General features: G+C 42.3%; 1 protein-coding gene across 3 annotated transcripts in view; it reads left to right on the forward strand.

Annotated features, from left to right (window-relative positions):
* The window catches only part of SERINC5 (serine incorporator 5), a 50,102-nt gene that overhangs the window by 18,148 nt on the left and 6,732 nt on the right, over window positions 1-25,222 (forward strand). For 2 of the 3 annotated variants that reach the window (XM_032095182.1, XM_032095183.1), the window contains exons 2-11: window positions 3,820-3,987; window positions 10,241-10,419; window positions 10,712-10,794; window positions 13,690-13,783; window positions 15,383-15,594; window positions 16,364-16,459; window positions 19,267-19,393; window positions 20,998-21,064; window positions 24,242-24,281; window positions 24,965-25,112. In XM_032095182.1, coding sequence (XP_031951073.1) covers window positions 3,820-3,987; window positions 10,241-10,419; window positions 10,712-10,794; window positions 13,690-13,783; window positions 15,383-15,594; window positions 16,364-16,459; window positions 19,267-19,393; window positions 20,998-21,064; window positions 24,242-24,281; window positions 24,965-25,112 — 1,214 coding nt within the window. Of the gene's footprint in view, window positions 1-1,514; window positions 1,539-3,819; window positions 3,988-10,240; window positions 10,420-10,711; window positions 10,795-13,689; window positions 13,784-15,382; window positions 15,595-16,363; window positions 16,460-19,266; window positions 19,394-20,997; window positions 21,065-24,241; window positions 24,282-24,964; window positions 25,113-25,222 lie in introns of those variants that run through there. The other variant, XM_032095184.1, reaches the window with a different exon arrangement.

Genomic DNA, 25,222 nt, shown 5'->3' on the forward strand with positions numbered 1-25,222 from the left:
TGCATTGGCAGGGACCTACAGCACTCACATCGAATGAGGTGATAGGAAAACGCCGCTGGAAACATCTGTTCAGAGAAGGGAGAAGGTGTGTAGGACAGCTGCAAAACATTCACCTCTGTTTTCCCCTTCTGCTCGCGCACTGTGCCCTCGTGGGAAATGGTGGAGCTGTTGCTGCTGTTGCATGATAAATCAGCAGCTGAGAAGGATTCATATGTAATTTTTTCACTTGCCACTAGGTTGCTTTATTTGGTCACCCCCAGCAGAAGAAAGAACTGTCAGGGCTCAGGAGGTGCGTGCTGGAGCAGGGGTAGGAGTGAGTGAGTGGCTGGCAGAGGAGTCACAGATCAGTCTGAGTTTGAAGGGATCCACAAGGATCATTGAGTCCAGCTCTTACGTGAATGGCCTGTATGGGGATCATACCCACAACTCTGGCGTCATTAGGAAAAAGGCTGGGGGGAGCCAGGGATTGTTAAGATAGCCTATATTAACAGAAAAATTTCCCACACAGCTTTCCACAGCTGCTGTTGTGAAACCAGTCAAGTCAGCCATCATCCAGGCAGTTCAAATCCTGGTGCAGTCTGTTTTCAAGTATATCAGGTTTGCAGATTTTCAGGTCTTGGGCAAGTTGGCACTGTACTTGGTGGGCTCCAGAAGAGTAGCACTGAGCAAAGCAGGCAGCTGGTCTGCGCTGTGGTGTCATGTTGGGTTAGTGTGAGGGAGCTGGCTGATGGTAAGTATTTGTGGAAAGCATAAATATTTGTCCAGTGTTTGTAATTGTTGTCAAACTGTGGTGTTCACCCAGTGAGGAGACGTAAAGCTAGAGAGAGAGAGCCGGGCTGGCTGTGCTTGCTGCCTGACTTGTGGGAGCCTTTGGATTGAGAAGCATTTGAAGCCAGAACCTGCTGCAGAATGACAGACTCCTGCCAGAGCAGCCTGGCTTTCAGGGTGCCATTGTGCTGGGTACTTGGAGAACCTGGGCTTGTGGTGATCATGAGACTCTGAAGGAGCTCTGTTCATACAGATCTGGATTTCCAAGGCCTGCCTGCTGGCAGTGGTCACAGATCTTCATTGTTGTTTGGGTTGTGTCTGTCCTAAAATCTGCACAGCATCTTCTTCCTGCAGAACCCCATTTTTTGGAGGAGCTTTTAATGATAAGCTAAATCTGTAGAAGATTTTTGACATTGCTTTCTTTTTTTCTCAGTCTTTATGACAAAAATTTGTTGCTGTCTTCCAGTGGGTTTTGAGCCCTGGGCAGACCATTGCTGCTGTCGAAAAGCAGAGCAGAAGTGAGATGGGCCGTGCCTGCAGTAAAGGATGTGGCATCAGAGTATCTGTGTGGCTTAACTGCACATTGACCAAAACTTAACAGAGAACTCTTTGTACTTCTGGGCTTTGATGTCTTGTCACCCAAAGCTAATTCTTTGAAACCTCTTGTGTCAGTAGGTTGTGGCCAGCATCTTACTCTTTGGGACAGAGACTGTTCTCATTAATTTTTAGATAACACCTATTTCATTGTGGCCTACTGTGGAATGTTAGAGGTACAGTTAAAAAAAAGAAAAAAAAGGAAACAAACTCACATAAAACCCCCTAACCACCAAATTTGGGAGTGTAGCTGAATAATCTAACCAACTTTCTATGGTTTCCATGGCTATTCAGAGTGCTTAAAGAGGTTCATCTGAAAAAGATGGAAATACCGGTATTTTTCACAAGTATTTCCTATTTATAGGGTTACGTGTGCAGAATTAGAAACTATCATTAAAGTCTAAGTAATGTGGAAAAATACATAAACTACTTATATATTCTATTTAAGTGTTTGTTACTTTAAGTAGCAGCTCCAGGGACCCAGGAGTGGAATAGCAGATGCTGCTGGATGTAGACGAGAGTTTACTGGCAGAGCTCTCTAGCACCTGGTGTAGGAAAATGTTTTTCTCCTTACAAATGCCAAAGCTGCATACCTTGTTACTTCTATACTGTAATTGTTAGTATTGTGCTAAGGCCAACTGTTCAGGTTCATCATGGATCCTTTGGATTTGGCTGATACCAAATCCTTTCAGGTTAAAAGGACCTTTAGTCTTAATTTTTTTGTTGTTGTTATAATTCTGAATGGGGTGAATTATACATTTCTGGTATGCATTTGTTTTGAAATGTTATCCCATTTGTTTGCTGAATCAGTAACTTACCATAGCTTCCTTATTTCCTGGACTTCTGTTGATGCTGTAAAAGGTAATGTAATGTCACTACCTAAAAAAAAGAGAATTGCCATTCAGCCACTACTGCCTTCTACTTTGGCAGTATACTTGCATGATGTGTACATAGTATTTTTAATTTCCAGCTTCGGTGCCAACATGAGGCCATTCTGTTTATTCCCCATATCTGGAGCTCTGTGTTTTGGGGAGGATTTCTGTTTTGCAGTAGCAGCAGTTTTAGCAGCTGCGTGCTTTGAGGCCCCGTCTCCTCTGACATGAGATCCAGTGGTGAAGTGAGAGGAGAGCAGCATGGGAGCTGGGTTGGAGTGTCCCCACTTTGTCTTCTGCAGTTGAAGAGCTGCTGTTGAGCAAGGGAAGGGCCTGTCTGCCACCCCCTTCCTGGGGGCTGAAGGCAGGAAGTATGAGCTTGAGTGTTGCAAGAAGACTCCCAGTTTATCATTTGACTAGTCATGGCAAGGAAATGATAAACTGGGAGTCTTTTCAAGAGACTTCTTCAAAATTATTTGAGGCTCTTTGAACAACCAGTCTGGTTGTGAGACTCTGTGGATTTATGTGGACTCTGTGGATATATGTGTCTGCAAACCCCCTCCCCTTTATCAGACAAGTCATTGATGCTGGAAGAGAAAGTGTCCTGGGAGGAAAACAGTGCATGATGGCTGGTCACCTGAAGGCACATTCAACCAATGAAGGTTGCCTGGATGACTCAAATGTGACACTTGCGGATTTTCACTCCTCTGGCAAGCATCCACCTTGTACAACTGCTTGCTGAAAGCAGAACATCCTCTGAATGTTCCTATGGCCCTTCCAAAAGCTAAGGAAACACCAGTAAGAAGCAGCCTTGGTGTGCTCGAGCACCAGGCTCTGGCAGTGCACCATACCTAGCCACAGGGAGCCCCTGGAAAATGGGAGTGTTGTGGGGTGAGTTTACTCTGGGTTGGCAGCAGTGAGACCTGGGTGGGTGGCTCCCTGCTCCTGGCTGCCTGCTGATGTCCAAAAATCCCTCCTGTGGTCACGGCCAGTGGGTTAAGCACAGGAATCATACGGAGCTGCTGCCTTTTGCAAGGAAGGGCCTGCCATGGACAGTGCTGCCTTATATATATAAGTAAGGTTTACCTTTGTATTTTATATATGACTTTTAGAAAAGTAGAAGACAGGGAAGGTGAATCCAGGTTCTGTGAAAGTCAGTTATACTGTTGACAGCAAGAAAATAATGACCATCAGTCTAGATGATGGTCAATAAAGCCTTTCAGGATTTATTCAGTACCTTTTTCTTTGCTAAATAAGGTAACTAAATGCTCTTTGCTATGTTTTGTGGATTTTATCTTGGTGGATCCTCAGTTGTGGGTAGAAAACTAAAATAAACAAGGAAATCTGTCTCTCATCCTTAGCAAATCTGGGAAAGCTAGAAACTGATGTGCTTTAAACTAGTGAGTTTTGATAAACAAGACAGTCTGCTTCCACTTAAGTGCTGCTCAGCTGGGAGGAAAGGACTTGAGAAATTCTGGAGTTTTCAGGAAGTCTCCTAGCTTCCCTGTCTAGCTTTTGCAGTAGAAACACTAAGGTGGAGGGTTTTGGTGGGTTTTTGACTTGCGTTTTTTTTCTTACTTTTCAGCTGGCCTGCTGCTGCGGTACTGCTGCTTGTTCCTTGTGCTGCAAATGCTGCCCCAAGATAAAACAGTCAACCAGCACCCGCTTCATGTATGCGCTTTACTTCATCCTGGTGACCATCATCTGCTGTGTCATGATGTCTACAACAGTAGCTAACGAAATGAAAACTCATGTAAGTAACAGAGGTGTGGTCACTCCTGCCCCTGGAAGAAAATGGGGCTCCTTACATGGCTCTTTGTGTATAGGGGTGCTCCCTGAGAAGAGGCAGTCAATTTCTTCCACCCATCCACTTCCAAACCCAGAATCATTTTTCAATGCTCAGTCTCTTGATTTTTCAGCCTCTTCCTGTCACCCATTGAGTATGTTCCACAACAGGAAGAGCCCAGGCCTAGCATCCTTCCTCTCTGGTGGAGAAATCTGCTGCAGTGAACCCACCCCAGGTTTGCAGTGCAGGCAGTGTCACAGGAGGGAGAAGTATTAGGGAATTTGTTTTAGAAGAACAAATCAGTTCAGTCTAACCTTGATTTTGTTTCTGGCAGCTTGTTTAGTAGAAGATGCAGCAAATTAGAAAATAACTCTTCAGGTGTTGCAATTTTAATTCTGCCTTCCTGGTGCGACAGACTACTGCAAAGCACAATGCTGCAGAGCCTCTACGAGGGGTTTCCTTCAGTGTGTGTTGAGTCATTGTGTTCACATGGCCTTTAACCACAGCAAATACTGTTCATCTCTAATTGTCTTTTAAATTAAACAGCTTCAAAAGGATGAAAGGAGCTGTGGCTAAAGCTAGATTTTAGAACTCAAGTTTCTTTCAGAGTCTTAATATAACTTTCCTAAGCTAAATGCTCACCAGCCTCCTTGTTCTCACACACTGGTCCTGTTGTACCACATACTTGGTTTGGTTTCATAAGCCACCCAAGTAGGACAAATCCTCTCTCTCACCCACTACAAACTACAAAAATAAAACCCTGCTTTTAAGTAGGGGGAACAAGGGCTGCTTTGCTTAATTCTTAAAAAATGAAGTTTCTGCACCAAATGCATCATTGGGCCTGCTTCAGGGTTGTGTATGTGCTTGTCCTGGAGGTTCAGGCTTCCCTCAGTGCAGGCATCTAGTTGTTTTGTGCTCCTCTCCCAAGAGAATGCTTTGGTTGCACACTGTTTCCTAGTTGAACCAGTTGCTGAACAAGCTGGTGCCCTGGTTACATTCTGCACTTGACTTTCGGTTCTCTCTGAAACACTTCCCTCCAGAGCATCCCAGATGCAGAAGCTGGTGGCAGCACCCCCTTCCTGCAACACAGATGAACCAGCGGGTTTATAGCAGGCTAATTTGAGGGCTTCTGTGCTCTGCTGCCTGTGACCTTTCTTTCTTCCCATGGTACCTTCTTTCTATGTTCTGTCCTAACTTTCTTTCATTTAATAGCACTTCGCATGAGTTACCCTAGTGCCACCTTTTTACCCTGGGCTCCCTACCACCCTGTAGGAGCACCCAGAACAGACACGACACTTGCCTGTGAGCTGACTTAAAAACGGTTCAACATGTGCGTGCTGAAATTGCTTGCCAGGAATTACTTTGACTTACTAGATGCTTAGCTTGGCAATAAAGGGAATAACCCAAGGAACTTAAGTGTGTGGGAGACAAATTATGTGCTTATATCCAAATTTCATAAAGTTATTTTCCATCAGTAGTGTGGTTTTAATGCAGCTTGTATCCCTAACAAAAAAAGACTCACTCAGAGTATCCAAGAGAAAAGTGATTCAAGAAGCCTTCAACAACATGCTTTTCAGTATTGCCAAATTTCTTTTCCAATTCATAGTCTTGAAAGCTCAGTGTGGGAAGAAATGGCACAAAGAGTAGCTGTTAGTTTGAAGTGGAAAGATAATCACTCTCTTAGTTTAGAGCATTTGATGTCTTTGAATAGTAAATGGACCATCTGAAAGTAAGCTTTCTTTATCTGCTCTCTAATTTAATAATTATGTTCAGGGCTGTTAAAAGTTCAAAGATCCCTGAAGCTAATTCAGCACAGTTGTAATGGAGTGCACCTTGAAAATATTTGTTCAGACTAACCAGTCTCAGCTTCCCAATGATGAGCTGTGTTTTGAAAGTGCTGTGCACTTACTGATTCCTTTGCTTTTGGCTGGGTCATGGAACACTCCTAGTTCCTGAAGCCAGACTGTAAGCAAATATTTTGCATGATATTTTTGGGACCTCACTCTCTCTTTTTTTGAGAGAAGACAGATTTTGATTAATTTTAATCAGATTTTTTTTTTAATTTTTGTATTTAGGTAAAGAATTTCAAATTGTAACGCAGTCCTTTTTAGAGCTGTAATCTTGGCAAGGAACATGTGTCTCTTTTACCAGTGTAGAGCTCAAATACTCATGCTGATCTTACATGAAAGGAATCTCTCTTTTGTCAGTGAGAGGTGTTTTTTTCTCTTTGGTTGTTTTGCTGTAAGTTCCCAAGTCTGCAGTAGTAGATCTCTAGGGAAAGAAGCAAGAGGCAGTGGAGGAACAGGGACAAAGTTGATGGATATGTCCAGGAAAATATTTTGGATAGTATGATGTAAAATAGATTTTGCAAGAGCAATATTGCATACCAAGGCAAAAGATGGAGTGTTCATCAATCAAGACGTGAGCCTGGTAACAGAGACAGAAATACAGGGAAGACCAATATGGAGTTACACAAAATGGTTTAGAGACTTGATTCTGTTCCAAAATGAAGCAAAGCAGGGCACAACTTTAAGTGCCTTGATACATATATGATTTCTTTTTTCCTGTTACACTGTTTTCTTAAAAAATAGATACAACTTTACTCACATGTGTTCTGTTGAAGCAAAACCTTGCATTTCACAGGCTTTCAAAGGATAACTGAGAGAAGAAAAGGGAAAGAATTGTTTTGATTTCTCAAAACAATGTTTTGATTTTTTAAATTAAATTTTTAATCTTAAAGCTCTTTCAAAACTTGTGGTTTCTGTCTGAAAATATCCATATCCTACTTAATTAATGAAAAGAAAAATAAGAAAGATATTTTCAGGAAAACAAACACCAGTAAAACTCAGTTCAGTTGTGTGAAAGCATGTCAGTACAAGGTGGTCACAACTTCTGGCAAAACATACTTTCAGGCTTATTTCCCCAGATAGGTTTATATCTTGGCCCTTAACTGCATTATTGTATGTTAAACCCCAAACATGCTACCAAAAATAAGGGTTCTGAGTGCAGATGCCCATTGCATATTTCTGATAAAAATTTAGTCATAGATTCATGATGACATGTGTTCTGGTCTCATTGTTTCTTGGTTTTTTATTTCATTTCTCAGCTGCCCAGGAGAGGTGATTTTACGTGGGGTTTTTTGCCCTTGCTTTCCCACCTGCACAGATTTTCTTCCACGCTTCCTGTTTTCATAACAAAGTTTGCCTGCCGTATTCTCCCTCCTTGGGTGAGGCCATCCAGATGAAAGCAGGGTCCTTCAAGCCTGTTTCTACACACTCCTTCCTTCCTGTGCCCCTCTGATGCTCTTTGCTGTGCTCCTACACTCCCACATTTGGGTGCTGACAGACCCCACCTGGGGGTAGCCAGGCCCTGTCCCGGCCCCAGCGCTGGCTCCTTGCACTGAGATGGTTCCATGTGCCTGCAGCTTGCAGTGAGAGCAAGTTTAGGGCACCCTGTTTCTGTAGATGCTACTCAAAGTTGTTTTTCATCTCTGAGGGCTTCAGAGTGTGCTGGAAAATTGCCAGCTTTGCTGTGATAACATCACTGCTTGCGCAGCAACTGAGGCTTTTGTGTTATTGGAGCGGATACTGAGTTTCTGCAACAAGAATTCTTTGTCCTCTACTCAGAGACCAAAGAATTTAGCTTCTGCTGCTTTTAAAGGTAATAAAAGTAGCTATTTCACTGTATCTTGGCAAATAACTAATCTGTGACTTAACAGCTGTCAAAAATATCTAGCAAATGGAAAGCATGGTGGAGCATGTAGGGTGGGCAGCCTTCTCAGCAGCTGAATGTGTTTCAGAGATACAGATTGAAAAAAAATTAGTCTTTTTTGTCTCTCAGTGAAGTCACATAAGCCTTGATAAATTGTTTCCAGAAGTAGACCATCCTTTCACAAAAACACGCCTTTTTTATTACATCAGTCCTATTGTCCCCAGCATTGTACTTGTGTTTATTATCTGTTGGGGTCTCCAAGACTTTGATTTTATTCTTGTTTTGTTCCTTCAGGACTATGGGTCTTCTAAAAGGGCATTCAGTCCCATGGGACTGTTCCTGTGGCTATCACTTTTTACTACGCAGTGTGGTGAATACTACATGATGGCTGAGCTCTTTATTGCTTTTGTAGGGCAAACTGAGCTGTTGTTCTTGTGAATCCATATATTTTCTCTCTGTTTTCTGTGATGAAGTTAATATGTAAAGGAGGAAAGAATGTATAGGTTCAAAAATCCCATCAAGAAACCTGTGCAATTAAAGAAGCTGCCTACTTATGGTTACTCAGAGATCTGTTTTTAATTAGCTAGTCAGTTAATCAGGTTCTGTGGTATTTTTGTTCTGTTGTGTTTTGTTCTGAAAGTCTTGTAAGTAAAGTGAACAGATCTTGTAAAACTCTGTCCCCTTGGTGAGTACTATCATTGATATCAAACAAATAAGTAATTTTCCAAGAAAAATTTTAATTTAATATTATGCCACTTTCTAACCTCTCCTGATTGATGGTTATTATAAGCAAAGAACAGGAAGGCATTCCTTGATAGCCAGTTGCTTTCTCTGGCATTGTTGTGGCTTGCCCTGGCATCACTGTGGCATTGGTAGTTCTCATAATTATTCCAGTCAATCCATTTGCTCGTTTTAAATGCTGGCATGTTTGCCCAGTCTGACATTTCATTGCCTTCCAAGACCTGGGAAAAGTGTTGCTGATGCTCCAGACAATTTCTCAGAAGCTTTCTAAAAACTCTTGCATGTGAATTAGCCACAGCTACATATTTAATGTCAAGCTTCTTTATGTGGTGGCTGCTCATCTCTGAGTTATTGCTGAAAGAGCTACTCAGAGTGGCCTAGCTTGAATCCATTCTCGTAACACCACACAGCTGTGCTGAGACCAGTTTTCATCTCCTCAGCTGGTTCCAGCCCACCAAGGATCAGCTCCATATTGTGGTTATGTTTGCTACCCTTAGCTCAGCATCTCAGTGTTGCTGTGAGCTGCTAATACAGCTTTTCTTTTTGAGAAAGTCCTGGGAGGGTTGTTGACCTCAGGTTTGGATTCCTGGAACATGGATTGAAGTTACATACCCTGCTGAGAGAGGCAAGCTTTCAGAGCCTGGTGGCTGGAAGCTGGCAGTTTATACTTGTTTATCCCTTGTTTCCTGCATTTCAGAGGGCTTTCTACCCAGCTGGGAATGCTGCCTGATGACTAGCACCCAGGCCCTGTTGTTCTTTCATTGTTACAGCTTTGTGTACTGACCTGCTTGCTAAATGTGAAGGGGTTTCCTTTGCCACAGCTGTTGGTTTGTGCATGTTGTGTCCTGCTACATGTTGTCTTCTCTATCCTCCAGTCACCTGTAGCAGCAGTCAGCTCCAGAGGGTTTAATAATGTTGTTCAACTGGTCTTACCAGCCTCTGCTGAAGGCTGTAAGCATACAGAAAGGCCTTTTTTCTTTGAAATGGACAGTGGTTTTCTAACTAAATTTCTGTGTTTCTGTGCAGCTGAATGATTCTCTGGCTGTGAGGGGTGGATGTCTGCACAGAGGTGCCTCACAGCAGCGGGTCCTGGCCACACAGACCTGCTTTTCTGAGCACCCAGCATCATGTTCGTGTGGTGAAACTGAAGCCAAAATGTGCAGCTGTTTGCTTTCCACTTTGCAGGGAAAGGCCTCAAAGGCAAATATTAATTTAATGAGTTGAGAGAGGCAGGAATATTCCACCTTTCTGTTAATTTAAAACAACATCAGATCAACTGGCACAGCTCCCTTTCAGAAGCTGTGATGGAGAGGAGAGTGGTTGCTGTCCTTGTGACACTTGGATGTGCTTCAGTCTGCATTTGCAGCCAGGGCAGCACAAGCCCCTGTTATGTCTCATGTAACGTGAATTACTGAAGCAATCAGAGTCTTTTTCTGTACAGCATGGGAAGAAGGGAGAAGATCCCCAGGGTGAGGGAATAAGCAGTAATGGACAGGAATGGCATGAGCTAACAGAGATGAAGGAAGGTGGACTTGTACCCCAAGGGATCTGTAAGGAGTTGAGTGAAGGCTCTGGAAGACTTCAGTCCCTATGTTTCAGATTTTGTTATATCCCCTAAACCCTGAAATCCAGGCTGAAGGCATATCAAAAGTGAAAGGTATTAAATGAAGCCAGTGAAAAGTCAGTGGTGCACAGACATAGACATGCTTGGTTATGTGTGCTTCGTGTCCATTCTAACAGCTTATATATGATGTGTTCTGCTTTTCAGATTCCCTTCTACAAGCAGATGTGCAAGGGTATTCAGGCGGGTGAGATGTGTGAGAAGTTGGTGGGATACTCTGCAGTGTACAAAGTCTGTTTTGGAATGGCCTGTTTCTTCTTTTTATTCTTCTTGTTCACCATCAAAATTAACAGCAGCAAAAGCTGCCGAGCATACATTCATAATGGGTGAGTATTTTGTTTGATTGCTTAATTTTCACATCTCTTTACAAGTTTGTGCCGTGAACTTTCTACTTGGGTGTAGTACTAGGCAGAAAAAAAAAGAAAAAAACTTTACTCTGCTCTTATTGTAAGAAATAATTCAGTCAAGTGAAAACTAACTAAAGTGGTAATCAGTCATAAAAAGAATGGGGTTCTTTTTCTCATTAGGCTTTAAATAGAGGTTTCTTGTGGTACTAGAGTGAAAACCTCTAATTCCTATTACAACTGGATGGTTTTTTTGTTTTTTTCTCTCATCCAGATTCTGGCTTATTAAACTTATAGTTCTGGCAGCAATGTGCTCAGGAGCCTTCTTCATTCCTGATCAGGACACTTTCCTCAATGGTATGTCCTCTTGTTTTGCTATGCTGCTTTGTTCTATACTATCTTGTGAGTGGTTATAAATCCGAGAGGTCTAATCAACATGAATATTGCCTTGTTTCTTCGAGAAAAGCCTTTACAGGCCAGGTGCAAAAAGAGTATTTAGGATTGTTTAGGGGGACCACTGTGTGCACAAACTATGTGGTCTTCATGTGAATGTGCAGGAAACAGCATGTTTTTTTCCTGACCAAAAGCAGGCCAAAGGGGTAGGTAACAATACCACTGCAGGAATTCTTTAAGAATTCTTGCAAATTCTCTAAGAAATAGGGAACTGTAATGGTGCAGAAGGAGTTTGTCACTCAAGAACACAGAGCTGCATATTAGTTTGGCTTGTGCAGGTAGCTCTGGCATAGTGCAGCAGCCAGACTGCACAGTGGAGAGGTGCCAGTGCTCCAGGAGGCACAGTAACCTGCTGGACATTGGTGTCTGCTGCCTGGAAACCCACAATGCCCCAGAGGAATTTGGGATGTTGTTAATTTTCAGGTTGGTGGCATACATACAGTAAGGTAAAATTAGAGTTCTTGGGCCCTGGTGTGAGTGCTCTGCTGAGGATGCTGTGACAGAAGCATTTCCAGTATTGGAAGGCATGCTGGCACTGCACAGGTACGCTGGTACTAGCCCAGTACTGAAGTGCCAGCTGGGAGGGGAGTGTATCACAGGAGTCTTGTGGGCTAGGAGCAAAAACCCTGGTGATACCAAAATGAGTTTGTTCTCTTGCAGTAAGTACATCCTACAGGTATTTGTAAGCCCTTAAGTTGTTGGATCTGGACAGGTGAAAAGGGATGGGATCAGTAGAGCAAAGGAGCAGTTGTGTATGCTGCCTGCTTCCGCTAAGACTTGCTTGGTTGCCTTGTTCTCAGCACCTATCTGCTCTAGCCAGGATGTCTAAAAAGGCAGGAGGAAGGAGTAACATGGGGAAGAGAATAGAGTGGGCAGACAGGCTATGAGCACAGTACTCTGGGAAACTAAAGTAGAAACCAGTACAAGTAAACCACTAAGAGGTATAATTCACCTTCTTGCTCTTGCTCTCTGTTTGTTGGGTCCTGGCTCAGTTTGGTGCTGCTTTTCCATCTCCTCTTTGAAGCCTTGGGATGGCTATATGTGTTTGTCCTTAGGACCCATTCACTCTTCGGATTAGATGCAGCAGTACAATGCCTTGTACCCGTGGGCCAGTAAGACTGCCTGTCATCTTTGCAAGTGACCCTTTTCATGGTGAAATGTCTTCAGGAAGTGTTTGCAGAAAAAAAGAAACAGTTTTTTGTGCTGATCCTCAGCAGCCGTCTAATGTAGTCTGGAGATACAGCATAACAAGCTTTCTTCCCCGAACTATCTCTTGACTTTGCAGTGTAAAGCTGTATTCTGCAACTCCTGCTAAACTGACCTCTAGTCTGTCCCTGAATTTGAGATTTACAGATGGTTTAGGTATAGTATGTTTGTGGGGTTTTCTTCCCTCTTTTCAAGAAACTTACGCTGTCTTTTGGTTGGTTGGTTTTGGGTTTTTTTTTAGAGGGTTGGGGTCATTCTCCCAACTGGTTTTTTTTTTCTTAAAAAATAAAATCTCTTGCCATGTTTCCCAAGCAGTTTGTTAATCATGAAGGAGAAATACTGTGTGCAAGCAGTAGGTTTCTGTGGGTTGTAGTGTTAAATCTACACTGGTCATGCTAACCTTATCTTGATTGATCCATAAACATCCTGCAGTATACTGTGGCAGAGAGAGATCATGAGAGTCTGTCTATGTAATAATTCACTCCACTGGTGGTCTGACTTTTCCTACTCTTCCTCTCTAAAATACACATGCCACTTTGTGCCCTGCCTATTTTTATGTACTTTTTTACAGGATAACTTCATCCGTTTTTTCGTTTTGTATGCTTGAAGAACAGAATGCTTGTCAAGTGTATACAATGTGTTTAGCAAACCAGACAATGACATTTTTGCTTGTTTCAAATAATGAGCTTATGATAGACTAAGAAAAAAAATGAAGTAATCTCTACATCAACTGCTAATGGGAACGAGCCCTGACTGTTCTGTTTTTCCACTTAACTTATATGTGCTCTTTTTCAAAAGGAAAGCACAATGGAAGGATATGGCTGAATTTTGCTGATGCCTTTCCTTGGTCTTTTCTTCACTGAAATCAGCTGCACACCTGGAGTAACTTGTAGGCTGCATACTGCCTACAAGCTGTATATACAGCTAAAAATTAAAATAGGTATCTGTATTTCCTCAGACATTTCTGATGTTGCATGTAAGAAATCTGTTGTCCAAAGTATCCAAGCAGCTACCCAAATACAGTATATGTAGGTCGGCAGTTAAGTAGCCAAATAACCTGTCTTAAAACCAGTCAGTGAATACCAAGTGTTCCTTGGGAGTGGCTCGGAACAGCATTTATGAATAGATAAACCCCACCTTTGTTTTTGTGCAGTACTGGAATCTGGAGGAGAAGAAATTGCCCTTTTTAGTAATGATTGGGTTCCAGTACCTTGCAATTTCAGAGTTTAGATTCCTGTGGAATGCCTTTACACCACCTCCCTCCTGCCAGTCACAAATAAGGGTTTCAGTATTTTCTGTCTGAATGTAGTAACTCACAGTGTCCACAAAAATTTTCTAGGTTAGGGAAACTCAGTAGCTGTCCTAACATAATTATGTTGAAAGTGTAGCAGGTTGCAAGCTGAATTCATCAGGGAGCTAATCTTGAGTTAACTGAGCTGGCCTTTCATCTGAAATCTCTCGTCTCCTGCTACATCTGTGGGCTTGAGATATTCAAACAGCATTAATAGCTTCACTGCATAGACAATAAATCCATTTTATTTCAAGGGAAAGGCAACTGCAGTTTGACCTATTTTCTGCCTCTCTGCCTTTCAGCCTGGCGCTACGTAGGAGCAACAGGAGGGTTCCTTTTCATTGCCATTCAGCTCATCCTGCTGGTTGAGTTTGCACACAAGTGGAATAAAAATTGGTACGTGTTGGGCAGTAGTTATTTGCTTAAAATTCTGGTGGACTCCTGGTCAGTACTTCTCTTGTAACAAATAACGTAGAAGTATCATGGATGTAATTTTTGAAAGAAGACAGTTGAATGTCAATATTCAGAGCTGTTCATATTCGCTTCATAAACTTTCTCCTTCCCCAACAGAAATGTTTCCTCATTGCTCACTTCTACTCTGCTGCTTTATTCTTAAGCTGAATTGCTTGGCTTCCATTAAGTAGTAGTGTCTTGGGATGCAAAAATCTCTTACTTTAAGTTATTTTATATTTTATATGAAAATACATCTTAGCATCTACATGCTAAGTAGAACGGTGCAAGAGAATAAAACTGGATTTGCAAAATGTAATAGTGAAACTCCGTGCAGTATTGTGAACTGATAAATCCTGCTTTTTCTGTGTCAGCTTAATGCACATCAGGTTTTTTTTCTCAACATGAGAACTGCTAAATTTGTGTTCAACTTCTTTCCTGTCATCTAAATATGCAAGATTCCATTATCAACATGGATATACACCATTTGGGCATTGACTGCATTTTTGGTTCAAGTGTATTTTCTGTTACTTTCCTAGCCCTTCCCCTCTCATCAATTTAAAAAATACATGTCTTCCCACATGTATTCTCCTGCCTCTACCTCCACACTTTCTGTCTCACATTTCTTCCTCTACAAGCTCTTGCAGTCCTCTCTTGTTCTAATTAAAATACCACCTGCTAAGGAAGAGTTTTAGCAAACCTTCAGCTTTGTTCGATTCCTGTTTCAGGGAGGAAGAGGTGAGAAGTCCTTATACCACAGATATTTTTAGTGGTACTTACTGTAGCTGCTTTTTTGTGGATGAAAGATTTCCAACACCAGCATTTAACTTTAGCTTTCTTTACATTAGATATTCTCTTAAAATAAGTCCTGTTTCCACAAAACAACAGAAAAAAAAACCCCACTGAAAAGACTTTACATCCACCAAACAGCCCGTTGTGTCAAAACAACTGTTTTAGTTTCTTCTTTTAAATGCTGGTGGTCTTTGCAAGAGACCCTTGGAAGGTGAAGAAGGGAAAACAAGATGGACCACACTTTAGCTGAGGAAGACCAGTGGTTAGACCCAAGTGGAGAGGAGGTTTTTTGACTGAGAGAGTAGTAAAACTATCAAGGTAGTACAAGGAGCAGAAGAGAGGCCATGGCCAAGCAATACACCTCTGGTTTCATTGTGTGGGGAGCACCACTCCCTAGCCCAGCCTGGGACGCTTGGAGTTGCTGCTGAGGAAACCTCTGAAGTATTGAGCTGAGATACACTGATGGGCTGATTCCAGAGAATTTCTGGGAGTTCTAGGAGTCAGCGTTGGGCTATAATTACAGAAAGAGCTGATTGTGATGGTACAGAAGATAAACACTGGGGATAAGGAATGTTTCCCTCTGCTTCATGGGTAAGAACCTTGCAGGAGTCTGTGTTGGTGTAGTGATGCGTGCATGCTTCCGGAAAGTAAACACTGTCTTTTGTGTTTGAGGATATGAACTATTCAGCTGTTAGAATTTTATGTTTTGGGCAAGGGAAGACAAAGATAAGATGCTTGTCTCTCTTTCCCCAGGACTGCAGGTGCAAACCACAAGCAGGTGTGGAATGGTTTGCTTGCCTTGGTCACTCTCATCCTGTACTCCATCGCTGTGGCAGCTCTGGTCCTCATGGCTCTTTTCTACACGCGCTCAGAGGGCTGCATGTACAACAAGGTCCTGATTGGAGTGAACGGTGGCCTGTGCCTCTTTGTGTCCCTGGTGGCCATATCGCCCTGTGTCCAGAATCGTGAGTCCACTGACCTTTCTCCTCCTCCTGGATTCCTGGTGCTGCCACAGTTGTGTGCCTGGAGGCATAAGCCATGTCAGGGCAGAAAATCTCATGATAGTTCAGAATTGGTGCTGCTCTTGACTCTTTATCTACATTGTGAGTTGCTGTGGCTCATTGTCAGCTTGACTGCTAAAACTACAGAGGTGTGAGACATTTTGGGTGTGCCATCAGGCACATAGTGTAAAGAAGGCTCACCTGCTGATGGCTGGCACTGTGTTGTGAAATTTATCTAAGTCTGGCAGTGGTAGCTGTCAAATGCACTCACCACTGTTTCACCATTTACTTTTGACTTCTTGGGATTTGTAAAGTTTAGGCCTGGAGGAGTTGCCAGCAGTATTTCATATTGTGTGTGCTGTTAGTATCTTGCGTACATTGGGCCTGAAAATAGTAGAGTGACTCCAACAGAGATTTTACAGGCAAATAAAATTGTTGTGGCAGCTTGTCAATAGCTTTTGAAAAGCTGCTGCATTTGGCGAAAGAACAGCACAGAGATGATTCTTTACTTACATGGCAATCTCTAATGCTTTTCTAAAACAACCGGCAGAACTAAAAAATAGACTTTTTTCTCTTTACTGGTCAGTGGAACTGTATCTAAACTGCCTCAAACACTTACTAACTGCCTTAAGTAAAAAACAAAAGATACTGGTGTGCTGTTCTTTAAAGGATATAAGTTTCTTTTTCAGTTTTCAGTCTACAAAAATAACTAATTTTCCTTTTTCTTGTAAAGGCCAGCCCCATTCTGGTTTGCTGCAGTCAGGAGTTATCAGCTGCTATGTCATGTACCTCACTTTCTCTGCACTATCCAGCAAACCACCAGAAACTAGTAAGTTATCTAACGCTTTATGTAAATTCTTTCCGACATGCCATGTATTAAAAGCAAGAATTTAGCAAACCTGGATTAACAGACTCAGGCATATAGAAGTGCTGGGTTTGCTCTTCACAGAAGAAATTGCAAATAGTACAAATAAAACTGAGCAGCCAAGAGACTGTGCAATTGGAACTCTCCATGTGAGTAAAATGCTTTGGTCTAGGGGTGCTTAACTTATCTTGGGTGAGTTGCATCTGTTGCACCATGTCCTGTTTCCTAAGAATAAATTTCCCAGAGCCTTGTAGTCTGTTCTTCCTATGGCAAGTACACGTTCTCATAAAATAGGATATGACAATATACCTAATGTGTTAGGTCACGTGATAGGAAAGGACTGGAACAAACTTGGATTCCTCTGGAACAAGCCGGGTGATCAGCTCCATCCAAAAGTTTACAAGGTCCAGGTCGTAGGTGCTGGCCATCAAAGTGGACACTAATATGACATGTTTTGCTCCTAGAATTAGTCTGTTAGGTAGGCCTGGACTCCTCATGAACCAAAAACTTGAGTACCACATGTCTTTTGTTTTGAGAGGAAATATTCCAAGAAAGGACTTGGAGTTACATCTCGGAGTTATGTTGCAGTTGAGATGATGCTGTTCTTCAGCAGAGTTCTTGAACTCCACTTGCCTTTCAGCCACTGGCATTGCAAGTCAGGAGTATGGAACTCGCTAGAGTTTTAAGTTCTTTATGCTACAAAAACACCAAGACTTTACAGCACAATTCAAACTTTCCTTTACCCAAATAAATATCAGATTCATATGTTTGGACTGGAAGCATTCTTTTCACTTAGAGAAGATCTTTCTGGTTTGAAGTAGTACTAAAACATCCTTTATTATTGCTCAACTTTTGGTGTTCAATAGCAGAAGCAACAATAACTAGAGGAAAATAAATCCAATGGCAGGAAGGAAAAGTTTACACAGACACCTCTCAAGAAGAAAGGGGAGAGTTGGCAGAAAAAATCTGTCACACTTGTGTAGATACAGACACACACGCAAGAGTATCCTGGAGTTAGGAAGTAAACCAGACAGTATTTAGGTGTAAAATTTACTTACAGAACTTTAGCAGTGTTTTGAATTAATATGGAGTTGAATTTAGAAGGCTTCTGAGTTACTCAAAAGTCTTGACACAGTGTAAAATGAAAAAGAAGGGGAAGAAAGTGATATGTGGAATTAAATCATTTGCCTTGTGTTGCTTCATGCCTGTCACAGAAAAAGTCTTCAGCAGTTATGTAAATGTTCTGATTCCTCTTGTATGTATTGCAAGTGTAGTTATTGCATTTGTTAGAGTATGCATCAAGCACACTCTTAGATCTCCTTGTCTTCCCGTGCCTGAGAATTTTCATGGTTGTCATCTGCTCTCAGAGATGCTCCTTCCTCCCCGTCCATGTGATAAGGACTCCACGTTTGCCTGTCATCTTTCACAGTGGCGTGTGCCTGACAATGTGCGAGATGCTGGCACTTATTATGGTGTCCCAGGCCTTGTCACTCAGGTTTGCCATGAACTTACCTAATATTGACTCATTTGTCAAGGAGGGATTTCCAAATTGGACATCTTGCATACAAGGCCTGAAGAAAATGCAAGTTACAAGTATTTGCCACACCCTTTAAGAGTTGGATATGTATTTAGAAGGAATGAGCAAACAAAAAGTGATGTCTCTTGAATCTGTGCTAATTACAGCCTGCCTTAGCTTTATGGTGCCAGAATTGGTAAAACACCTGCCAAGCAGTGGACCTGCCTGTCTGCAGACATGTCCTTAATGGACACAGGTGGGGGAATCTGTGCATCTCTGGCCAAGGTGTTCCATAAAGGCTGGTCATCCTTTTTTTCGCTCTCACCTCAGTGCTGTCCCTGCTGTGTGCTGATAAAGCTGTTTGTGCAGGCCGTACAAAGTCCTCTCCCACTGGGTCAGGGGACTGACTTTGAGTTTATTTTTAACCTGGATGTAGTCTTTGCTGCATTCTTCCCTCTGCCCGTACAAACAGTTGTGCTGCCTCAATAGGGATACATTGTGGTTGCTGGAAGGAAAAAGGAGATGTCTTAAGTAGCATTGACTCAAAAAGCTCTTGATTTGATATAAGGTACAGCTGTCATTTCTTGCTTTGGGGTGATGCTGCAGGCTACTCTATGCCTTGCCTTGACTCCAGGGAGATAATAAAAAGCCAGATGCAACTTGGAACATCAAGGACTGAATTGGTTTCATTTCAGGGACCTAGAAGAAGAATTTGCTTACATGCCAAGATGAAAATCTGCCTGTAACTGGTGCATCTTTTTTTCCTTGGTCTTCTGTGTGTCAGTCTGAGAACAGGGCAACTACCGACTGCCTTTCTTAACTGTGTATGGATTTCATAGTTGTCCTCAAGGCACCCTTGCTGTGAAAGAAATTTCTGGTCTGAGGTCTGTACTATCTTGGTCTTACATGGTTTTGTAGCCTTGGGTGAAGTGCTGGCAGACTTCCAAATTCTTATTTCTTAGTTCACAAAACAGGGGTTTTTTTTCCTTGTTTGTCTGTTGTGGTCAAACAGGAAATTTTAGCACCCTCCTGAGTTGCATTTTTTGTTTTGCCTGAAACACAGAGTCTGCCAGGTCAGATTTACCAATTTTTCCCTATGATCTTTCTAAAAGATAGACAGAAACAAGTGAAATTTACCTGCCTACTCTTGCATAGTAAAAATATTTCAGTGAAAGCCTTTAGTCTGAAGATTACTTTAAAATGCAATGAAATGAGCTCTGCAAACTGTTCTTTTTGTTTGTTCTGTTTTGTGAAGTCCTGGATGAAAACAACCGGAATATCACAATCTGTGTCCCTGAATTCAGTCAAGGCCTGCACAGAGATGAAAACCTGGTTACTGGCTTGGGTACTACGATTCTGTTTGGCTGCATTTTATATTCTTGGTAAGTCTAGGAATTTGCAGCTACCTTTCTGTAAATGCAATGTTGTGGTCCAGACAGTGAAGGCTTACAGCAGGCCGCATGCAAAGTCACAGAGAGGTGTGAAATAGAGCTGAGCTGGAAGGTTTGTATTGTCCTCAGCTTCAGAATTTTAGAAGTTTCAGCTAAAAATATTCAACAAGATAATACAACTTTTGAAACAAATACATCTCGTTAGAATCAAATCATTAGATCAAATTTAGATCTAGAGGCAGAGGGGAAAAAAAATCCACCTGTCCATGATCCCAAATAATCTCGAGGTCAAACTCTAAAACTCCATACAGTTACATTCACCTGAAAAATCCGTCTGAAATTTTTGTAGCCTCCTGGCAGAGGCTATGACTGCCTTGAGAGTCTTTAAAACAAACAAACTCTTTGGGACGCTTTAAGGCTTCCTTTGAACAAATGATGAGCACAGTATTGCCATCAGGATTTGCCATTGATCTGCTTTAAAAAAACCCTTCTTGTGCTCGTTATGCTCACCTTTGATGCTCGCCTTGTCTTATTGCAGCTCATTTCAATAAATGAAGTCATGCTCTGGGACAGGGAGTTGCTGGTGATTGAAAGCTAGTGTGTCACTTGTTTTGGCTGTGCAGCTTGCCAGGAGACAGCACTGCCTGTCTGCTGCAGGTTTTTGAGATGGTTCTGCTTCTGATTCACTCCACTTCAAAATTCACATACAGAAACCCCTTCATATTTTTGTGAAGTGTAAACAAGAGACTTATTCTTCTGTTTATCAAATATACATGTGTTCCATTTTGTTCTGATACAAAATATATAGATATGGATATCATGGATCTAGTTCACATTAGAAGGGCATTTCCAGTGCTTCAGGGAGGTGTTTCAGGACACAGACATGTAGCCTGCCACTGAAGTGTACCATGTAGCTGGGGAGGTAAGAACACTTTCAAGGGAAGTGTTTTGAGGCATTGCTTACCAAGGCTCAGTGTGTACCCCAAAGCCTTCCTATGGGTAATGGGAAGTTTGCATTTCACGTCCTAAAGGAGCAGGACTGGTCAAGAAGTTTTTCCTGTAAGAAGAAACTAGAAGGGATTCCCCCCAGATAACTACAGTCATGCAAGAAAGTAATTTCTAGGAACTGGTACACTGACAACAGTTGCTGGTAATTTACTTTTGAAAACTGACTGCTGCCAGAGACCTGTGAGTTCGCTGGCAAAGCCTTTACAGAAGTGCTGAGCCAAAGTGATGGCTGTGAACTGAGTATGAAAGCATTGGTTGTGCACAGCAGGGGAGATCTCTTCTGACTTGCAAATTGGAGCACTTAGATTTTGCTGCTGTCAGATGGTGGTGAATTCATCACCTTTCAGGAGTGACCTACTTTTGAGCCCATGATTCAGTCTGAGCTGGGCAGTGGCCATCTGCCAGGCTGGTTTATACATAGTGCAGGACAAACTTTTCACATACCTAGTGCTTGATGATAGCATCCAGGCAAATGCTTAGCTGAGACATGGGAGTAGACTGCTTATGTTTGCTGTGATGTTGAAGAGTTACCCTGTTGGGGTTATAGTTATGCCCAGGGGTTTGACGCTATCTTCTTTTCCTCCTAGTTTGACCTCAACAACACGTGCAAGCTCAGAGGCACTGAGAGGAATATATGCAACAGCTGAAACCGAAGTGAGTTCTTGCTTCTTGCCACAGGATTTTTGTGCAGACTTTCTCCCATGCTTTTATTTCTGTTGTCTTTGGTGGCTAGTAATCTGAAAACAGAAGCTAGTCTTGATAGTATGTATGCCATGTGCCTCTGGGTAAGGACTCATCAGAACATTTGTCCACATTGGCCCTTCTGTAGGTCTTGCTGGTCCTGTGGAGGTGCCTTTATGTACTGAAATAACTTGTTGCTCTTAAAGTTCATTCAGCATCCTGCAGACTTCCTGTAAATCTTGTGTTCCACATGAGCTCATGTCCTCTTACTTAAGGGAAAAGTGTGTTGGAAAGCTACCAGAAGAAAAAGTGGAGGCATTCTTGAACATTTTCAGTCCTGGTTGCCTTTGTTCTCATAGCAACTATGATCCCAAATTCTTATCTCCTATTTTTATTTCCATACATAAGTATTTCCTTTCTTTTTGCCTATGGTTTCATCTCTGATCGTATTTCTTGTCCCTGTTTCAGCTGTTCAAGTTTCTTCATTCCACCTGCCTGTTTCTGTGGCTTCCTTGTTCTGGGAACACCCAGAAAACTCTGGGAAATGAGTGGGGTTTTGCTGAGTAACAGTTTCCCCTTGCTTAGGCTTGCTAATGATGCTTTTCAGATACATGTGTGTGTTTGGAAGATGAGTCTCCATCCCTAGCTGTCTCTGCATTGGTGTTAACTTGCATCTGCAATTTTAGCTTCTGTTTCACAAGTCTTTAATCAGAGTGCTTGTGAGAGTTCAAAAACACAGAGCTATCTTCTGAGGCCTTTGGTGTTTGCAGTAGCTGGGCGTAGGGAAGGAAGACACGTTTCAGTGCCAGGGTGCCAGGAGCGCTTCCCTATGGCAGGATTCTGCAGCTGGACAGGGCACCAGTTCCAGCCCAGCCCTCGCAGCCAGCTGAGCATGGCGCACCGAGACCTGGCGTGGCCTGTCTCAGGCAGGTCCAGATGGGGCCTGTGCCTTCCCACACTGTGCTGAGGGACAGGATGGGGAGCACTGGAGAGGAAACAGCTGCCCTTCATGCCCCTGCACCTCCTCTGCCAGCCTTGCACTGTAGGAGGCCTGTACCAGAGGTGTGAGTTCTGTGCCCTGTGGAGGAGCAGCGGGAAGGCTGGGGACTTCTGGCACGGTGTGTATTTGGGATGTGGCCCCTCACTGGGAAGGTCCATCTCATCAGCCACAGTACTTGCCCGCTGGATTAGTTCTGGACTGTTGGGTTTTAAAGAGTGTACTAGAGCCACTGAATGTACATATAAAGAAATGACTGGTAAAGAGCAACTAATAGCACTCTGATTGCCTTCCCTGTGCCAAAGGGCCTTTGCCTCCCAGCCCAGAGAGGGTCTGTCAACTGTGCTGGAGTTTTAGGGGTTAGGGGCGTGTATGCCAGCATTGCTAATGTCATCACTCTGTGCCAAGAGTTAATTACAACTGGTTAAAATGTTGAAGGGAACCCAGTGCTTGCTTCAGAATGTGAGTGCAGCCTCAGGGTAATTCAAGCTGGCACTTCAGGTGAGGCTTGGCACAACAAGAGTAGAAAGAGGTAGAGAATAAGGGTTTTTTAAGTAGTTTTGTCTAAACTCTCAGACAGTCTTTTGAAACAGAGTGAGCTTTTTGGCTATTCCTGACTTTATGAACCCAGTGAGTACAGGTAGTCATTGATATGCAGGGTAAACCTGCTACTTGATGTTTCTGCTGGACACTTTACGTTAAAGACCTACTGTCTGTGAAAACATGCAACCAGCCCCTGTAAGAGGGCAGAAGCTAAAACATAAAGTTTAGAAGTGCAAAGCATAAATATTTATTCATGTGTATGTGGTGTCCCAACAAAGCTGGGGCACCCCAAATGTGGTTTTACACAGGGATCTTCTACCCTTTAGGGATTCAGATGCAGTGTGATTTGGCTGATCACTAGCACCCACATCACCATTATTAATCATAATAAAACTTTGCAAAGCAACTATTTCTGCAGCAGTCTTGCTGCTTGTCTGTTGATCCAGACATCCTTTAAATCAGTCTTGAGATAGTTACTTATCTATGATGCTGATACGGTTTCAAAGGTGTTTTAGACACTCTAGGATGCTGGCCTTACGTGGGCTGTCCAGGGCCATGTTTTATCCTTCATGGACAGCTCTAAGTTTCCAAGAAGCAAAGTCCATATTTCCAGGACTGGGCTCTCCTTTAGTTTGTTTTACTTAAACATGAGCAATACCAAAGTCTCCAGTAAAATTCCAGTGCCTCGTTACATTGCACAGTATACTGTGATATAAATAACATATAAATACACAAAGTTAATGCACTTTCATATTATAAAGACTGACTGATGTGATAGTTAGGGAAGTGAATTTTCCTAACAGAGTTCATTGTCTTAATCAGACCACAAGCAAAATAAATCCCAGAGAAGGTTATTATCAGTAGAAATAATGTTGGTGATGCACTACAGAAAGTGCTGACTTTTACTGTATTCTGGTGCAAGAAATATACTTAAAATTTATTTATTTAATAGATGGTCAACACCTTTTCTCCATTTATGTTACCATTCAACACAAGAAGTGTCAATTTTAGCTTTTCTTTATCCATCAGGTTAAAAAAAAAAAGGAAATCTTCATTTAAATAAAACAGTAGAACCAGGTTTCTGCTTTTACTCCTTCTGCTTGTGCTCATTCTAGCTGCATTTCAGCAAAATCTTGCAAAGATAAGTATATTTCAGACTTACACTGGTACAGTTGTGATTTCCAACCCATGCATCAGAGCTTTGAAAGTTCCTTATACTTTCATCTTAGTACAGAAATGTCCTAAAGAGCTCTTATATGCAGATCTAAATAGGTAAGTCCCCTAAATATGAATGTTCTTTAGTGTAGCTTTTCCATTTTGTCATAATTATTTGCATCTGCGTTGTACCTAGAGTTATGTAAAGTGGCTAGAGTAATTTTTAAAGACTGGCTCATTTCTTCAAATTTACTGAGCACAATTTTCCAAAGCTTGGAAACCGCTGTTACGAGCTACTGGGCAAATTCTAATTTGAGTTTGGTGCTGGTTGGAAATACAAACCAGACTTTTCTAAATTAGTGTCTGTATCTTAGGCATAACAGACCTTCCTTCCTCAACTGTTCTGCTTTGCTGTAGCACAGGTTCTTACCCTCTTCCTGTTGTCTGTTCCACAGGTAGCTCGTTGCTGCTTTTGCTGTGTACCCGATGGAGATGGTAATTATGTTTTCACTGCACAATTTACCTTATTTGTGGCTTTTGGACCAAACCCAAGAGAGTAAGGACACAGCTGTGGATGGAGAGCTGCTCATACCCTCCTTCAATAGAGTACTGAAAGCAAACTGAAGCAGATGAAGTGCTCCAAATTAGGCTACAGAGGGAAGCAAGGGATGTCACAACACCATTTTAAAAATACTAGGCTAGTTAATAATTCTTTAAAGTACGTTTCATTACTGCAACATACAAAGAGTAATCTCTGGTTTTTTGCATGCCTCTGTGTGTAACTGGCTGCTGGACTTCTGGCTCAGCAGCTCTGCAGGGACTGCAGTTCAGGAGTGAGATAGGAAGGGAGTGTCCTGTTTGCAGGTACAATCAGAATTATCAGCTTGGTCTTGCCAGAAAAATATTAACAGGTAGAGCAGTTTAAATGCTCTCAATGCTCAAAATCTACTCAGCAAGCCAGGAAGCTGATACAGGGCAGGATTTCAGTGTTAGTCCAGTTTTTGGCTCAGGGTTTAGGCCCATGCTCTGAGGACAAGGAAATGTTCAGGCGTTACTCTGTGTCAATCACGCATTCCCAAATCACACCGTAGATGTTCTCCTGTGTTCTTTGTGAAGCCAGCTGCTGTTTTCAGTTCTCATTACATTTGCAAAATTTTCTTGTTTCCTGTCTCTTACAGCTGATGCTGAAGAGCATGTTGAGAAAAGGGGAGGCCAGACTGTGGTTTACGATGAGAAGAAGGGCACAGTGTACAGTTATGCCTACTTCCACTTTGTTTTCTTCCTGGCTTCTCTCTATGTGATGATGACAGTAACTCACTGGTTCCAGTAAGTGTATTTCTTTAATGCTGAGAAATTAACATCTCTCTCTGTTGAGAGGGAAGATGTGAATGGGAAGTTCTGCTGTTTGGGTGTTTCCTACCCTTATGGTAGAAGTT

This window comes from Corvus moneduloides, chromosome Z (assembly GCF_009650955.1).
Source record: "Corvus moneduloides isolate bCorMon1 chromosome Z, bCorMon1.pri, whole genome shotgun sequence".
In the NCBI taxonomy this organism is placed as follows: domain Eukaryota; kingdom Metazoa; phylum Chordata; class Aves; order Passeriformes; family Corvidae; genus Corvus; species Corvus moneduloides.